Here is an 18091-nt window from a genome sequence, read left to right on the forward strand (position 1 = left end):
TCTTTGGGTATCTCCAGAGTACATATGTGAAGTTTTAGCTCAAAATACCAAATAGATAATTTATTATAGCATGTTAAATTTGTCACTTTTAGGTGTGTGCAAAAATGAGCCGTTTTGGGTGTGTTCTTTAACATGCAAATGAGCGGATCTCTGTACTAAATAGCAATTGGATAGTGCAGATTAAGGGGCGCTATTATCCCCTTCTGACATCACAAGGGGAGCCAAATTTCAATGACCTATTTTTTCACATCCTTGCAGAGAATGGTTTACCAAAACTAAGTTACTGGGTTGATCTTATTCACATTTTCTAGCTTGATAAAATCACTGGGGACCCAATTATAGCACTTAAACATGAAAAAAGTTACATTTTCATGGTATGTCCCCTTTAACTCAAAATGTTAAAGCTTCCAACTACTCCTAAATAGCGAGATTTATTTGCTTTATTTGCATCGGGTGTGAACGCACAATTAAAGTCGCCATGAAACTGAAGTAGCAATTGTCTTATTTTTCCCATTGTGACGTAGGCTATATCTGAATGAAATGGCTTTTGATAATATAAAAAGTAGGGATGGACTTAAATTCAATCGAGTCCATGGAGAATTGACTGAATTGTTTGAAGTTGGGGTCCTGTTGCTATTTGCTAATCACTGCACCACCCTGCCCACCTGTCATATCATTAAACCGGAAATAAAGAGAGATCGTTTCGTGAAGTGAACATTTGCATTTTTGATTAAAGATTTTGAGGGCATATGAATTTGTAAACAAAAAACAAAAAATACCACAATATTCCAAAACAAATGACAGTTTTTCATTTCAATTTCATTGCGACTTTAAAAAACCTTTAACTTTTTTTGGATTCTTTGGAGAACCAAAATTTGGTTCTTGTTGCGAATGGCATTTAATCTGCCAAATGATTAAATATGATTAAATAAAGTACAGGGTCATTTCACGGAGCCCTGAGGTGTGTACTGTGTGTTATGTTACAGCGTTACCCTCAGCCACGTGGGCAGAAGAAGAAGAAGGTGGTGAAGTATGGAATGGGAGGAATGATCGTCATGCTCCTCATCTGTATCGTGTGGTTTCCACTGCTCTTCATGTCGCTGGTCAAATCTGTGGCAGGGGTCGTCAACACTCCCCTGGACGTCTCTGTAACACTAACACTGGGTGGACTGCAGGTTAGCCTGACATCGAAGACGCATTTGCATGATCACATTCAGTTATCCCACAGTAAAGGGGGTTGCACACAAGACGCGGCGAGCCGTTCTAAAAAACTCAAACACATTGCTTTCTATGAAAATATGCACACCAGCGCCGACAGGTGGCACCTGTCCGCGCCGCCCAGCTACGATTCAGGAAGTTGCTCAAATCCCTGTCGTGCCCCTCACATAGTTTAACATTAAATAACATCGTATTTTTTCTCAAATCATTAACGATTAACATTGGCTGCTAACGTATATTTTGCATTTTGAAGTAGACGCTATCTGACTAAGCTCACGCTATGTAATGTGCACTTCCAGTTTACGATACCTCCGAGTTGTCCTAGACGCGACTCGACGCGGCCGGTGTGCAACCCCCTTAAACAGGTTGCTCTTTCATAGCGTAGGGGATTTATTGGGGTTCTCTAAAAGTTTGATTTTAATCACTGATTCAGTCTTTGACATTACCTTATTCAGTCAATATTAGGTTATGGTTATGTTTTATTTACATTATGTAAGATGAATTTATGTAGAATCTGGATCACATATTGGGGTTGAGATCTCCTCTGAAACACTACTCAACACATCTACTCAAAAGTCTCCACTACTGTAGCTCAGCTTGTTCATTTCATTGCTGTGTAGAAGAAATAATGGTTTTTATTATTATTACGTTTCAAACGGTCTGCATATTGAAAATGATTTCACGTGTTGTATTTTTTTTATGTTCTCTTGTTCTTTCCAGCCGATCTTTACGATGAGCGCTCAGCAGACAAATCTGAAGAACATCACTTTCTCTGAATTTGAGAAGTTCAAACGTGACTATGGCAATGATGCAGTAAGGAAATGATTTATGTTGTCCTTTTGTACAAAATTAAACAAAAAAGCATTGTATGTTCTCATAGTATGAACTATGATATGAGGACCATATCTATAACCCAAATAAGCTTGGGGCTTGGCTCTTTCAACTAAGCCCGTAATCAACCAACCACCGCGCCAAAATATTTCTAATGCTCAGCATCAACATCCCAGCAACCAATCACATCTAGCAACACTTAAATAATCGTAAAAAAAAATTGTGTAAACGACAAGCCGTTGAATTATTTGTAAATAATTTTTGTTTTATAATCCAACGGCCCATCGTCAATTATTTTGCTTATATTGGCATTTTTTATGATGTTTGACAAGGTCAGGTGTGCGTTTATATAAAAAAATAATACATACCTCAACCAATCAGAATAAAGCATCCAACAGGCCTGTGGTAAACAACTAACAGTATTTTATGGTTAAATTTATCTCCAGTCAGAGCTTAAATATAATCCATTTTTAAGTCAAATCAGTGGCCGGTTGCATAAACCCTATAAGACTAGTCTTAAAACTTAGTCATGATTTTTTTTCTTCTTTTCTTCAAGATTGATCATAACTGTTTTAAGTATGTTACACAGAAAGTTAGATTGGTCTAATTTAATTCCAAATAATAAGACTGATTATGCCTAACTAATTACTAGTTAAAAGAAAGGCAAACATATAATGTTAAAATATATTATGACTCCAAGCTTCTTTACAATAGCATCTAGGTTATCTCAAAGTGAAGCTGGCTTTGTTACAAATCAATAAAAACTATTGAAAAAGTCTTGCAAAATAAGCAGCATCTACCAGAACTAAAGCAATGAATGAGCTTTTAAACAACAGAAGATCGTCTGTATCATTTAAAATAGCAGAGAATCACTTGCTAGCTGCTAACATTTCCAACACATGAGTTACTGGTGTTTTGTTTTTTAAGCAAGTCACGTCTCATGTTGGATTCTTTAAAGTTTTGTTTTAAAAAATGTAAACATCGAATTAATTCTTTTAACAGCCCGTTATGCATTTAACATTTACTTTGCGTATTGTTAACCCTCGTGTTAACTGTTGTGTACCGCGTATACTCTTAATGTTTTACTGTGTGTGATTTAAATTCAAACACTTTAAAGACATAAATTAATCACGGTAAATAACATAATATGAACAAATAAGTAACCGATCAGCGCAATGCAGACAAAGGAATAAATCACACTTACCGTACTGTTCAGCAAGCAAACAAAAGGCGGAGTCCAGATTTGAATTTCGCGACGATCGGCGATGGTTGATCCTCCGGAAGGATGGATGCGTGGTGCATTCTGGGAAATGGAGTCCTTTTTCTTTGGCTTTGTTACTGCTGTAGATGTAAACTGACTACGATTTCCAAGATGCATTGAATGCACTACGTAATTCCCACAAGTTTGAATGCTTGATTTCATCTCACACTTTTTTTGTACTTTTTATAATCCGCGTTTTTACACTATGCTTTGTTCTTTATACTTGATCATTAATAAAAATATAAAATATTTGTATAAAGATTATAACGTTGACAAAACATGTTTAGTTTACAAACATGTTGACAGTTATTTTGAATTATTCCTAAATATAACGAATGTAATTATTTTTTGAATCAGTGGATGCTTCAGTGTTTTATAACCTCTTTCCCCGCCATTAAATTATTTCTTCAATTAAGAGAAAACGCTTCCATGCTAATGACAAGTTTTTACAAGTTTTTTTTTTTCTGCTACTATCCACTATCTGCTCCTATAACATTTTAAACATTAATTTCCGTATTACCGCTTGCTGCACGTGAAGTAGTATTGTTCTTTTGCTCATGCGATGCAGTTAAGGACCACGAATAGTTCACACAGCTGTCTGATTTTAGCCACATAATGTGAACAGTCAAAGAAAAAATCAAATCTGAGCAAAAATTCAGAATTGAGCATTAATGTTTGCAGTGTGAACGAAGTCTAACTGTTTCTAAAGAGAAATGACTAGGGTGTGAGTCTTAGTGTGGTTGTTTTTTCCTGTAGACTGCCATGCAATTCCTGGAGGCTTATATACATGAAGACTTGACAATAGCGGATCTAGAAGGAAGTTCCAACTCGCTTTGGACCATCAGCCCTCCAAGTAGAAAAAACCTTATTGAAAAACTCTCAAACGAAGACGAACACTTTCCTCTCACCATCACCTGGTCCATACAGAGGTAGGGGATTAACACATAACTACAGCTTAACTATTACAACTTGATCTCAAAATCGTTTTCTTGGTGAATCTCACTAAACGTGTCTATTCAACAGAATGCAACTTTATTATTGTGTGTTCAGTCTATTTCGTATTTGTCCTTTAGGAATCTTACTTTAGGTGCTAAAGCTGAAATGGCGATAGGGAAACACATCACCGACCTGGACACAGACACCAGAAAAGCGTTAGGACAATTATTAGAGAACAGTGGACAGGGCACTCAAGCTCAGCATGTGTAAGATTAAAGCTATGAAACACTTTTTGTGTATAGTTAAATAACTGCTGTGCCAGTGTAAACGGTTAATTCATTTGCTTTTTTAGGCTCATCAAAAATATTTTTCCAAGATACATCAGAGCACCAAGTGACTCAAATGCCAAGCCTATTGACCAGCTTTACAAGGGTAATACACACGCTATCTCTGCCATAAACACACTTTCAACATTCCTATTTTTGCTGTACCATCATGAGATGATCAAAATGCCTCTCTCTTTCGCCCTCTCCTCTCTATTCGCACCCTAAGATGAAGAATTCATGAATATCACACTGTCTCTACGCAAGTCAAGTGCGAACAGTTCCTCGGGCATCCAGGAGTGGTGGATAGTGAATCAGACCGAACGTGGGCCGATACTTTCCGGGTTGAAGCGTCAGAACGAATCCTGTCTTGAGATCTATGTGTTCAGTGATCAAGTCAGTCCGCCCAGCCTCGGCTTTCTGGCTGGATATGGGTATGTCAACGTCTACAGTTTAAGTTAATGTTAAACATTTAAAGTTTCAGAGTTGTGGTCCTGTAAATCAATTGGTAAAGCCTTGCGTTACGCGGTAAGATCATAGGTTTGATTCCCAGGGAACACTCGTACTGATAAAATGTATTGCTTGAATGCGTAAATGTTAGTTATTTTATTGTTCTCACATATGCACATTACGAAAAAAACAATAATATATCGCCAACTAAATAAAAAGTAGATTTTTTACGCGTATGTGAGGCTCCGTGTACAGTGTGTGTAACACAATTTTCTTAAGTTATTTTCCTGTTCTCACATATGACACATTACGAGATGAAGGAGGGTTAGGGCCCAGCTAAAATAAAAAAATGAAACCATCTCGAGATGAAAGTCATTAAAATGTGAGAATAAAGTCATTATTTAATGAGAAAAAAGTCAGAATAAATATAATTTTGAGAATTAAGTTGTTATTTAACGAGAATAAAGTCGTTATTAAACAAGAATAAAGTTATTATTTAACGAGAAAAAGTCAGAATAAATATAATTTTGAGAACTAAGTCGTTATTTAACAAGAATAAAGTTGCTATGTAACGAGAATAAAGTCGTTATTTAACAAGAATAAAGTCATTATTTAACGAGAAAAAAGTCAGAATAAATATAATTTTGAGAATAAAGTCGTTATTTAACGAGAATAAAGTCGTTATTTAACGAGAATAAAGTCATTATTTGACGAGAAAAAGTCAGAATAAATATAATTTCGAGAATAAAGTCGTTATTTAACAAGAATAAGGTTGATATGTAACGAGAAAAAAGTCGTTATTTAACAAGAAAAAAAGTCGTTATTTAATGAGAATTAAGTTGTTATTTAACAAGAATAAAGTCATTATTGACGAGAAAAAGTCAGAATAAATATAATTTCGAGAATAAAGTTATTTAACAAGAAAAAGTTGTTATGTAACGAGAATAAAGTCGTTATTTAACAAGAATAAAGTTGTTATGTAACGAGAATAAAGTCGTTATTTAACAAGAATAAAGTCGTTATTTAACAAGAAAAAAGTCAGAATAAATATAATTTCGAGAATAATGTCGTTATTTAACAAGAATAAAGCCGTTATTTAACAAGAAAAAAGTCAGAATAAATATAATTTTGAGAAAAAAGTTGTTATTTAACGAGAATAAAGTCGTTATTAAACAAGAATAAAGTTATTATTTAACGAGAAAAAGTCAGAATAAATATAATTTTGAGAACTAAGTCGTTATTTAACAAGAATAAAGTTGCTATGTAACGAGAATAAAGTCGTTATTTAACAAGAATAAAGTCGTTATTTAACGAGAAAAAAGTCCGAATAAATATAATTTTGAGAATAAAGTCGTTATTTAACGAGAATAAAGTCATTATTTAACGAGAATAAAGTCATTATTTGACGAGAAAAAGTTAGAATAAATATAATTTCGAGAATAAAGTCGTTATTTAACAAGAATAAGGTTGATATGTAACGAGAAAAAAGTCGTTATTTAACAAGAAAAAAAGTCGTTATTTAATGAGAATAAAGTTGTTATTTAACAAGAATAAAGTCATTATTGACGAGAAAAAGTCAGAATAAATATAATTTCGAGAATAAAGTCGTTATTTAACAAGAAAAAAGTTGTTATGTAACGAGAATAAAGTCGTTATTTAACAAGAATAAAGTTGTTATGTAACGAGAATAAAGTCGTTATTTAACAAGAATAAAGTCGTTATTTAACAAGAAAAAAGTCAGAATAAATATAATTTCGAGAATAAAGTCGTTATTTAACAAGAATAAAGTTGTTATGTAACGAGAATAAAGTCGTTATTTAACAAGAATAAAGTCGTTATTTAACAAGAAAAAAGTCAGAATAAATATAATTTCGAGAATAATGTCGTTATTTAACAAGAATAAAGCTGTTATTTAACAAGAAAAAAGTCAGAATAAATATAATTTTGAGAATAAAGTTGTTATTTAACGAGAATAAAGTCGTTATTAAACAAGAATAAAGTTATTATTTAACGAGAAAAAGTCAGAATAAATATAATTTTGAGAACTAAGTCGTTATTTAACAAGAATAAAGTTGCTATGTAACGAGAATAAAGTCGTTATTTAACAAGAATAAAGTTGTTATTTAACGAGAAAAAAGTCAGAATAAATATAATTTTGAGAATAAAGTCGTTATTTAACGAGAATAAAGTAATTATTTAACGAGAATAAAGTCATTATTTGACGAGAAAAAGTTAGAATAAATATAATTTCGAGAATAAAGTCGTTATTTAACAAGAATAAGGTTGATATGTAACGAGAAAAAAGTCGTTATTTAACAAGAAAAAAAGTCGTTATTTAATGAGAATGAAGTTGTTATTTAACAAGAATAAAGTCATTATTGACAAGAAAAAGTCAGAATAAATATAATTTCGAGAATAAAGTCGTTATTTAACAAGAAAAAAGTTGTTATGTAACGAGAATAAAGTCGTTATTTAACAAGAATAAAGTCGTTATTTAACAAGAAAAAAGTCAGAATAAATATCATTTCGAGAATAAAGTCGTTATTTAACAAGAATAAAGTTGTGATGTAACGAGAAAAAAGTCGTTATTTAACAAGAAAAAAAGTCGTTATTTAATGAGAATAAAGTTGTTATTTAACAAGAATAAAGTCATTATTGACGAGAAAAAGTCAGAATAAATATAATTTCGAGAATAAAGTCGTTATTTAACAAGAAAAAAGTTGTTATGTAACGAGAATAAAGTCGTTATTTAACAAGAAAAAAGTTGTTATGTAACGAGAATAAAGTCGTTATTTAACAAGAAAAAAGTCGTTATTTAACAAGAAAAAAGTCAGAATAAATATAATTTCGAGAATAAAGTCGTTATTTAACAAGAATAAGGTTGATATGTAACGAGAAAAAAGTCGTTATTTAACAAGAAAAAAAGTCGTTATTTAATGAGAATAAAGTTGTTATTTAACAAGAATAAAGTCATTATTGACGAGAAAAAGTCAGAATAAATATAATTTCGAGAATAAAGTCGTTATTTAACAAGAATAAGGTTGATATGTAACGAGAAAAAAGTCGTTATTTAACAAGAAAAAAAGTCGTTAGTTAATGAGAATAAAGTTGTTATTTAACAAGAATAAAGTCATTATTGACGAGAAAAAGTCAGAATAAATATAATTTCGAGAATAAAGTCGTTATTTAACAAGAAAAAAGTTGTTATGTAACGAGAATAAAGTCGTTATTTAACAAGAATAAAGTTGTTATGTAACGAGAATAAAGTCGTTATTTAACAAGAATAAAGTCTTTATTTAACGAGAAAAAAGTCAGAATAAATATAATTTTTAGAATAAAGTCGTTATTTAACGAGAATAAAGTCGTTATTTAACAAGAATAAAGTCGTTATTTAACGAGAAAAAGTCAGAATAAATATAATTTCGAGAAAAAAGTCGTTATTTAACAAGAATAAAGTTGTAATATTTTGATAATAATGTCATATTTTTACATTAACGTGTTTGGAGTGATGTGAACAAGCAGATCTGCAAAGCAGATACCAAATTACATACCTATCTTATTAATAAAACAAAATGAGGGAGATGCGCTCAGAAAGGCAATATGAGGGGAGATAATGTGAACAAACAAAATTCAGTGCACACCTTTATAAAACAGGCATGCAATGAACAGAATTTCGTGATGAATAAATGGTTTTGTTAATTGGTTAGGGTAAAGTATATGCACATGGAGGCGCACCTAAATGAATCTGCACAGGTGATGGGGGATATTAATCGTATGGCCGAGGGAGGAATGGAAAGACTCTGCGGCTTTGTGAACTAACAATTGAGATAAATGCAATGAGTAGGCTACATTTCACTTTAGGCGTGTTCTTATGAAAGCAACAATATAAAGCTTTACGTTAAGTGCAGACCCTACTAAAACCCTAAAAGACAACATTGAATGTGGCTTAATGCATCTACACAGTAATATTAAAACACCATATTCAGCAAACATTTTATTAATAAAACATTCTGTGTACAGCCAAGCAGAAGATCCCAAGAACACAAACCGCTAAAGGGCACGTTTGTTTCCTTCAATGAAAACAAGCAAATTCTAGGCTTTTCTGCTTCATTCTCAAAATTTAGGTATTTATTCTCATTAAATAACGACTTTATTCTCGTTAAATAACGACTTTATTCTCGTTAAATAACGACTTTATTCTCGTTAAATAACGACTTTATTCTCGAAATTATATTTATTCTAACTTTTTTCTCGTTAAATAATGACTTTATTCTCGCATTTTAATGACTTAATGACTTCGAGATGGTTTTATTTGTTTATTTTAGCTTGGCCCTAATCCTCCTTCGTATTACCAAAAGAAACAGTTATAAACATCACCAAAAAAATAAAAAAAGTGTATTAAAGGCTGAAGTATAGTCCATTTTTACACGTACGCGATGGTCCACGTATAGTTCGCGTTGCACAATTTGCCCAAGTTATTTTCCTGTTCTCACACATGACACATTACAAAAAGAAACAGTAATAAACCTCACAAAAAAAGTCAATTAAAGGCCCAAGTTTAGTCCATTTTTTTATGCGTACATGAGGGTCCACATACAGTGTGCGTGACGCAATTTAATTACTTTCTTATTTTCCTGTTCTCACATATGACGCATTACGAAAAGAAACTGTTTAAAGTTAAAGTTTATTCAATTTTTTGCACGACAGTCCATGTACAATGCGTGTGATGTTGTTTTCTTAAAGGAACAGTATATAATAAATTTATATCAATGAATCATAAAATGGCCCTGATATGTCACTAGACATTAAGAAATCATTTTCATTTCAAATACTTACATCACTGACAACAGTGGTCCGGCCAGGATATTGTCATTTAAAAAGAGGAGTTGCAGCCCGCAACTGATGTTTATGTTGTCATGTTGTGTATAAGCCACCAGTTGGGTGATTGCAGTACCAGTTTTGGCCACAATCCTACATACTGTTCCTTTAATTATTCGCGCATATGCGCGTACAGGAGTATGTTGGCTTAAAAAGATATTGCAAAATGGTATGCACGTGTATGAGTCAAATGAACTATGCAAGGCTGTGCATTCAACTGCAGTCGGGTGTTTTCAAACGTTTTGGTCAGCCAAACCCGCCAAAATTTTAAGTAAATATTTAAATAATTTAATAGAACATTTGCGAGTTTAACTTCAAAAACATTGGATTTTTATTGCTACATAAAACATATTTGTCCATTTTGCAAGAGTTCTCAGTTTTCTGATATATTGTAGTGTTGTGTAATGGTCACATGTTAATTGAAATAAATGTATATTTTTGTTAGTATTTATATTTTTTATTTATTTATATTTTATTATTTAATTGTAATTGATAATTTTTTCCATCAACTCACAAACCCCCTGCAATTCCCCCACGAACCACCAGGGTTTTGCGAACCCCAGTTTGGGAAACCCTGTATTAAGTCATATTGAACATTAACCCATAAACGTGAGTTTAAACCAGTGATTTAAAAATGACTTACTTGTGCACAGGATCATGGGTCTGTACATGTCGGTGGTTCTGGTAATTGGAAAGTTCGTGCGAGAGTTCTTCAGCGGGATCTCTCACACCATCATGTTCGAAGAGCTGCCCAACGTGGACCGCATCCTCAAACTCTGCACCGACATCTTCTTGGTACGAGAGACGGGCGAACTGGACCTGGAGGAAGACCTGTACTCCAAGCTGATCTTCCTTTACCGCTCTCCAGAAACCATGATCAAATGGACCAGAGAGAAAAATGAGTGAAGACGGATAAGGATTCCCATCCGGAGTAATTCAGAGCTTCATGCTGGACCTACTTGGTTTTGTGAGCACACAGATGGATTAAACTGAAGAAATTCCCTTCTTGCTCATGAAACATTGGTACTCGGACCATAACACTTTGGATAAAGAAGTGTAGTGGGCGTGGTCTCTGGTTTGCCATATTTACCATTTTTTAAGGGCTTCCTGTTTATAAGTGATGAATTTTAGGGCTTCCAGGCATGCGTCACTTTGAATACGACCTTTCATCTTTGGGAGTGCATGCAACATTGGGAGGTCCGTCAGGATTCAAATCTTGCCACGTTTAAGACAAGAAATACCGAACCTACTTCAGACTCTTCTGCTTAATTTTTAAAGGATGGTTTTGCAGAAAGTGAAACCAGAGCCCGTGGGGGTGCTGTGATTCACAAGACAATCTATATTTGCCTTATTTCCTTCGTACAATCGACTAAATGCATTACTATTCACTACCTTTCTCAGGAATACATATGGATCATTTCATCACGGAGAAACTTTGACGTTTTTTTCTCGAACAACAACAATGAAAAGGAATGTACCCAACAGTGAAACTTTAACGCTATCATCTGTAATTTATGAAAACAGATTTGAGACAAAAAAGGACTTTTAGTAAAAGGACTTTTAGTGTTTTATAAGGCTTGAAGTATATTGACTTTTTCGTAATTTAAGGGAGATTGACGTTGCACCGCAATTAATAATGAATCGGTTTCAGCAAATCTTAGATTTTTTTTAAACAATGCTCATCATTTACGAGTTGTGAAGAAGACAAATTTGTGTTGTAGTTCTTTGTAAATCAAATACGATTGTGACAATTTACGTAAAAAGTTGTTTCACAAGCAGTTTACAGGATTTTGTTTCTCTTGCATTTCATGAATGAGCCGAACAGATTTCTGTTTTAGGTTATGGTAAATCCATTGCAACATGAATTGTTACATTGTGACAATTTACGTAAAAATGCTTTCATGGGCAGTTAACAGGAATTTGTTCCTCTCGCGTGTTACGAATAAGCAGACCAAATTTCTGTTGTAGTTCTTCGTAAATCAAATACGACATAAATTGTTACACTGCGACAATTTACGTAAAAATGGTTTCATGAGCGGTTTAAAGAAATTTGTTGCTCTCTTGTTTTACAAATGAGCAGATTGTATTTCTGTTGTAGTTCATCAAAAATGAATTGCGACATGAATTGTAACATTGCGACAATTTACGTAAAAATTATTTTACGAACAAATGAACAGAAATTTGTTCCTCTCATGTTTAACAAATGACACTTTACATAAAAGATTTGACCTGTGGTGAGAGTTAACCAGGCGTATATAGTGAATAATGAATATTAGTAACTGGTAGGCTACATTGTTGAAGGCATGAGAGATTTGTAGATAGCTAGTGTTATTAAATATGCTCTGCAAGGCCTGGAGAAGTGGTTTGTATATGAGGAGTAATCTGACTTACATTTGTACAATGTACTTGTTTGTATTTATTTGAGCAATACGATAGACAGGCGACAGTAAAGGATATGAAATGCATTTATATCATACACCTTCAGCAGCCATACTCAGGAAAGAGCATTTCTATGGATCAGGGTATAGCAGATGTACAGGCGGCGTCTTCAATGGGCTGTATGTAGATTTACAGCGGGAAAACGTACGATATACTATCAATGTGAGCTTCACGCAGATGGATTGTGGTTGCTGTTATGATGCTTGAGAAGAATATCTCCATCTCCGAACTATGCATTACAGACTATAAGCATGAATGACAAAATAATGTTTGACATGAAACACTTTCATTACGTTACGTGTGCATCGTTTTTTTCAGCAATGAGAAAGTGGGGGAAAACATAACTGTGTGTACTGGATGAAATGGGTTGAGGGAGTTTACTGACTTCAAATAAAGCACACAATTAAAGGATAGAGGCTTGTTTACTGTACTTGTATGCTGATAATATATATTTTGAATGTATAAGCGTTTGATATGTACGGAGCCCCTAAGGGGACATGGAGCAAAAATTTAATAAAGTTTGGTTTCGCGTGCTCACGTGAAACTTTCATGTGCTCACGCGAAACTTCACGTGCTCACGCGAAACTTTCACGTGCTCACTCGAAACTTTCACGTGCTCACTCGAAACTATTGCGTGCGCACATGAAACTACCGCATTTAGTTTCATGTGCGCGTGCGATAGTTTCACATGCGCGCGCAAAAGTTTCACGTGAGCACGCAAAACTAAACTTAAAAACAAAAATTTTGCACATGAAGGTTTCGGGTGAGCACATGAAACTAAACTTTAGATTTCATTTACTCTACTTACTGTCACCTTAGGGGCTCGGTAGATATGGGATGCATAGCAAGTTTTTTATTCAACCTTAATATTCAAAGTCTGTGTATAGTGATATTTAATGTGTTCAGAAAAATGTGTTATTAACCACCCAGACAAATTTAAATGATAACAAAAACGCCAAGTAAATAGTTATCAAAATCTTTGCTAGTGATTTTGTTAGGGGTGGGGCCAGTGGCCAAGCCACCTCTTTATAATAATCCTGAACCGAGGGGCAACCTTCTGATCTCTGTGATGAAGCCAACACGGTTGATTTAAACTGAAATTCATCGACTGGCCACTAGAGACCGGCTCCAAAAGGGAGTCAATTCCCATAGACCTCCATATTAAAATGCCCAACTTTACAGTAGAAAATAATATGTTTACAGCCTGGTACAAAACATGTTTTTAGTCTGTATAGCTAATTTTGCCCTTCATGACAACAGTGCGGGGGGTAAATTTTTTCGTTACTCATTTGTTTAAATTATATTAACTCTTTCCCCGCCATTGACGAGATATCTCGTCAATTAAGAGAAAACGCTTCCCCGCCAATGACTAGATTTTCCGTCTTTCCGCAATACCGCTATTATCCACCAGGTGGCGCCCTTCCGCAACTTTTTAAAACCGGAAGTATTGCCCTATGGCAAGCTGCTGCATGTCCGTGTCTGTTTTAAAGATCGCTCTGAATGGGATCTCTATGAAAAGTCCGTCACAAATATGGAATTATTTTTGCTTTTTGCTCAAAATATGGTGTTTTTGTAAAAACCTACCCATATTCAAAAGCTGATTGCAAAAGAACCACTAAAGGTAGGATGAAACGGTTTTTTTTGTTTGAAAGCAGAGGGTCTGTTCTTTCATTTGGTATATTGTATGTTTATTTATTTAAAGAAGAACATTTTCTGGAAGGCATTAAACTTTGGTGAAAATCATGAAAAACGCTGGCGCTGGCTGGCAACTTTTTTTTAAAACGCTGGCGGTGAAAGAGTTAAGCCTTAAAGTTCAGCCACTTCAGCTTCACCCATGTCCCGACTCTTTTCCCATTTTCGGTTATGCGCGAGTGATGCACGGCCAAAATGGCGACAGCAGACCCCGCCTATTATTGGCTTTAAAAAAGCTCTTCAAAAACCTATGGGTGACGCCATGGACACTACGTCCATAATTTTTACATTCTGAACACAGAAATAAGAAAAACTGTAATGTGTTTCAGCAATACATTTCTAACATTTATAATGTGTTTAGAAACAATTCTCTGAAATGACTACAAGGACTTTAAAGGGATAGTTCACTTTAAAATGAAAATTCTGTCATCATTTACTCATTCTAAACCTGTATGAATTTCTTTTTTCTGATGAACACAAAAAATATATTTTGAGAAATGATGGTAAGCACACAGTTGACGGTACCCATTAAATGCCATCATATTTTTTTATTCCTACTATGTAAGTCTATGGTCACTTACTGCTGTGTGTTTACCATCATTTCTCAAAATATCTTATTTTGTGAAATTTATACAGGTTTAGAACAACATGAGGATGAGTAAATGATGACAGAATTGTCATTTTAAAGTGAACTATCCCTTTAAGGTAATGAATATATGAATGTATAAATGTATGAGGCTGGATTTGTTAAAATTAGTACACACATTAGCAAACACAAATTAGAAATGAACAAAAACAGCATTTATTAATCTTACACTGCAAAAAATGACTTTCTTAGTTAGTATTTTTGTCTTGTTTTAAGCACAAATATCTAAAAATTCTCAATTCAAGATTTAATTCAATTCTCAATTCATTTTCTTGATTAGCAAAATAACCTAAGAAAATAAGTCTAGTTTTAACACAAAAAATATCAAATTTAAGTGAATTTGTGGATTAAACAAGCAAAAAATCTGCCAAAGGGCTAAGCAAAAATCTTGAACTTTTTTCCTAAACACTCAATTCACGAAAAATTTGCTTACCCCATTGGCAGATTTTTTTGCTCATCTCATCCACAAATTCACTTATTTTTTTGTCTAAAACTAGACTTATTTACTTAGGTCATTTTGCTCATCAAGAAAAAACATCTTGATTTAAGAATTTTTAGATATTTGTACTGAAAACAAGACAAAAATACTAAGTAAGAAATTATTCATAAACTAATTTTTTGCAGTTTAGTAGATGTACATTTCATACATTTTAAATTAATTAGTTGTAAATGTTAACATAAACTAATGCGCAATGAACTAAAATAAACTACTGTATTATTAGCTTTAACAAAGCTTAAAGGCGGGGTGCATGATCTCTGAAAGCCAATGTTGACATTTGAAATCATCTAAACAAACACGCCCCTACCCCAACAGAATCTGGACCTTCTTTTGATAGACCCGCCCCACACATACACAACCCAGGCAACGATGTCGGTTAGTAGACACGCCCCTTCCTGCTGATTGGCTACAAGTGTGTTTTGGACTCCTTTTTCCAAAGCTTTTCACAAAAATCTTGCACCTGGCCTTTAATAAGTGGTGATAAACCATATTGCTCATTGTTAGTTCATGTTAGCTAATGCATTTACTAATGTTTTTTAACTTTTAGTTATTTAGTCAAAATTTTGGCTTCACTGGTTCATTTTAATCGTCTTGCAGTGTGATGGAAAATTAAAAAAAGTCAAAATATTTCCATTTAATAACGTGATTGTCAAGTATGGTAGCCCTGCCGTAAGACTCGAGCAGGCCCGACTCTAACCAGTTGGACACGACTGCCCCATTATTATTTAAAGAGTAACTAAACCCTAAACCAGTGGTCACCAATCCTGGTCCTGGAGGGCCGGTGTGTCTGCAGAGTTTAGCTCCAACCCTAATCAAACACACCTGAAGCACCTTAATTAGCTGCTTCAGGTGTGTTTGATTAGGGTTGGAGCTAAACTCTGCAGACACACCGGCCCTCCAGGACCAGGATTGGTGACCACTGCCCTAAACCAACTTTTTTTGGTTAATGATCTGTAAGATTGATGCTTTATTAGTGCTGTTCATTGATTTTAGTCAGTTTTTTTGACATTTGGATATAAAGTGTTTCAATACTACAATATATGGTGTAAAAACGTTTGAGTGCTGCCCTCTTCAGGTTGAACGGTGGCTACTGCAGTTTAATTTTCCTATTGGATGTTGGGTCCAAAAAATGACTCGTGACGTAAGCAGGTTCAAGCTCACCACGCCCTTGTTACGATCTCACCACACACTTGGTGCGAGCTTAGTTCATCCCCTCTATCTCCGTTGGGATCTGCCCACTTTTCTTGCGTTTTTCAAATATTGCCAGTGGGTGGAGTCAGGCTCTGACCAGGGGTTTAGTTACGCTTTAACAATTACTTTTAGATGGACTTTAGCTCATCAATAGGCCACCCATGCATCATTATGACTGGGCTTATGTTGCTTTTTTTAGCATTTTATACTTGTCCTTTAAACACTGGTGACCTCACCATCACAAATGTAGTTGTACATCAAAGCAAATCATAAAAAGCAGTGTTGGTGATTATTCAGTGATGAGCTGATAAAGGCATTTGTGCTCATCAAATATACATTGAGAACTGAAAGTCCATCCCAGACTCCTTGCACAAATGTGTCCTTAAAAATCAATAAAACCTGATATAAAGGAAGAGCAGAATTATGCTATAGATATACAGTTGATCATCGTTGGCCTTTTGAACCCTTATTGAAAACTCAAATGTGTGAAACTTATTTAAAACACGTCTTTGGCGTTTTAATACTTGAATGCAGAGAGACCTTTTGGGTAAGCTTTTCGTAGGTTATGGTGGTTTGACTTTCTTGATCACCATGACACAGCAACATGCGTTCAATTGATAATGTATGTTGGAGACAGGGGTGTATGTTTTGCCAAACAATGGAAGACAGAGTGACTGTTCGATAAACCTGACTATTTGGTAATGTGTTGTAGACTATACGGTGTAATTAGAGCTGCTCAGTCAACCCAGTAGGCCGGCTCATCATGGCTTTTTACTAAAACTTGTAATAGGTTTTGATAATGGCATTTTACTTCAGTATTCTTTGATGAGTAAACCATAAATTGCACGCATTCTCACATACACTGCAAAAAAATGACTTTCTTACTTAGTATTTTTGTCTTGTTTTCAGTAGAAATATCTAAAAATTCTTAAATCAAGATGTATTTTCTTGATGAGCAAAAAAACCTAAGAAAATAAAACTAGTTTTTAGACAAAAAATATACAATTTAAGTGAAATTGTGCTTAAAACAAGCAAAAATATCTGCCAATGGGGTAAGAAATTTTTACTTGAATTAAGTGTTTAAGAAAAAAGAAATCTTATTTCACAAATTTTTTTTCTCACCCCACTGGCAGATAAATTTGCTTGTGTTATGGACAATTTCACTTAAATTGTATATTATTTGTCTTAAAACTAGACTTATTTTCTTAGGGCATTTTGCTCATCAAGAAAAAGCATCTTAATTTAAGAATTTTTAGATATTTCTACTAAAAACAAGACAAAAATACTAAGTAAGAAAGCCATTTTTTGCAGTGTAGTGACTTGTTACCGACTGGCATTTACTGGGATTTTGAAATTCACAATCTGACCGTGTGCCATTTATTTCAGAAAGAATGTTCACTACAAACCTTATGTTGCTCATAAATCGAAAGCACCACCCTAAAAGCCCATTAGAAAGTCCAGTGGGAACCCATGGCTTATACTATTGCAGGTTTTAAGTTTACAAACTGAACAGCTCTGTACAGTCTTTGAACAATGTTTATATGGAGATAAAATGTCAAATTGCTGGGTGTAACGTAAAACATAATGCATAAAAAATGCCATAAAAACAAAGAACACAACAGGTTCATCCGCTCGTAGGTTTATTTCTAAACCCTGTCCTAAATTGGTTTCTTTATGTAATATAGATTAATAATATGATTAAAATATGATTAAAAACAAAGACGTAT

The 18091-nt window shown here is 34.0% G+C and overlaps 1 protein-coding gene across 1 annotated transcript in view; it reads left to right on the top strand.

The window, feature by feature from the left end:
• Positions 1-12827, top strand: part of piezo2b (piezo-type mechanosensitive ion channel component 2b) — a 115259-nt gene extending 102432 nt beyond the window's left edge. The window contains exons 48-54 of the mRNA XM_065262379.1: positions 987-1175; positions 1939-2031; positions 4067-4239; positions 4384-4512; positions 4599-4678; positions 4799-5003; positions 10551-12827. Coding sequence (XP_065118451.1) covers positions 987-1175; positions 1939-2031; positions 4067-4239; positions 4384-4512; positions 4599-4678; positions 4799-5003; positions 10551-10803 — 1122 coding nt within the window. The 3' untranslated portion in view covers positions 10804-12827. The remainder of the gene's footprint in view (positions 1-986; positions 1176-1938; positions 2032-4066; positions 4240-4383; positions 4513-4598; positions 4679-4798; positions 5004-10550) is intronic.
• The last annotated feature ends 5264 nt before the right edge of the window (positions 12828-18091 follow it).

This window comes from Paramisgurnus dabryanus, chromosome 6 (assembly GCF_030506205.2).
Source record: "Paramisgurnus dabryanus chromosome 6, PD_genome_1.1, whole genome shotgun sequence".
Classification (NCBI taxonomy): Eukaryota; Metazoa; Chordata; class Actinopteri; order Cypriniformes; family Cobitidae; genus Paramisgurnus; species Paramisgurnus dabryanus.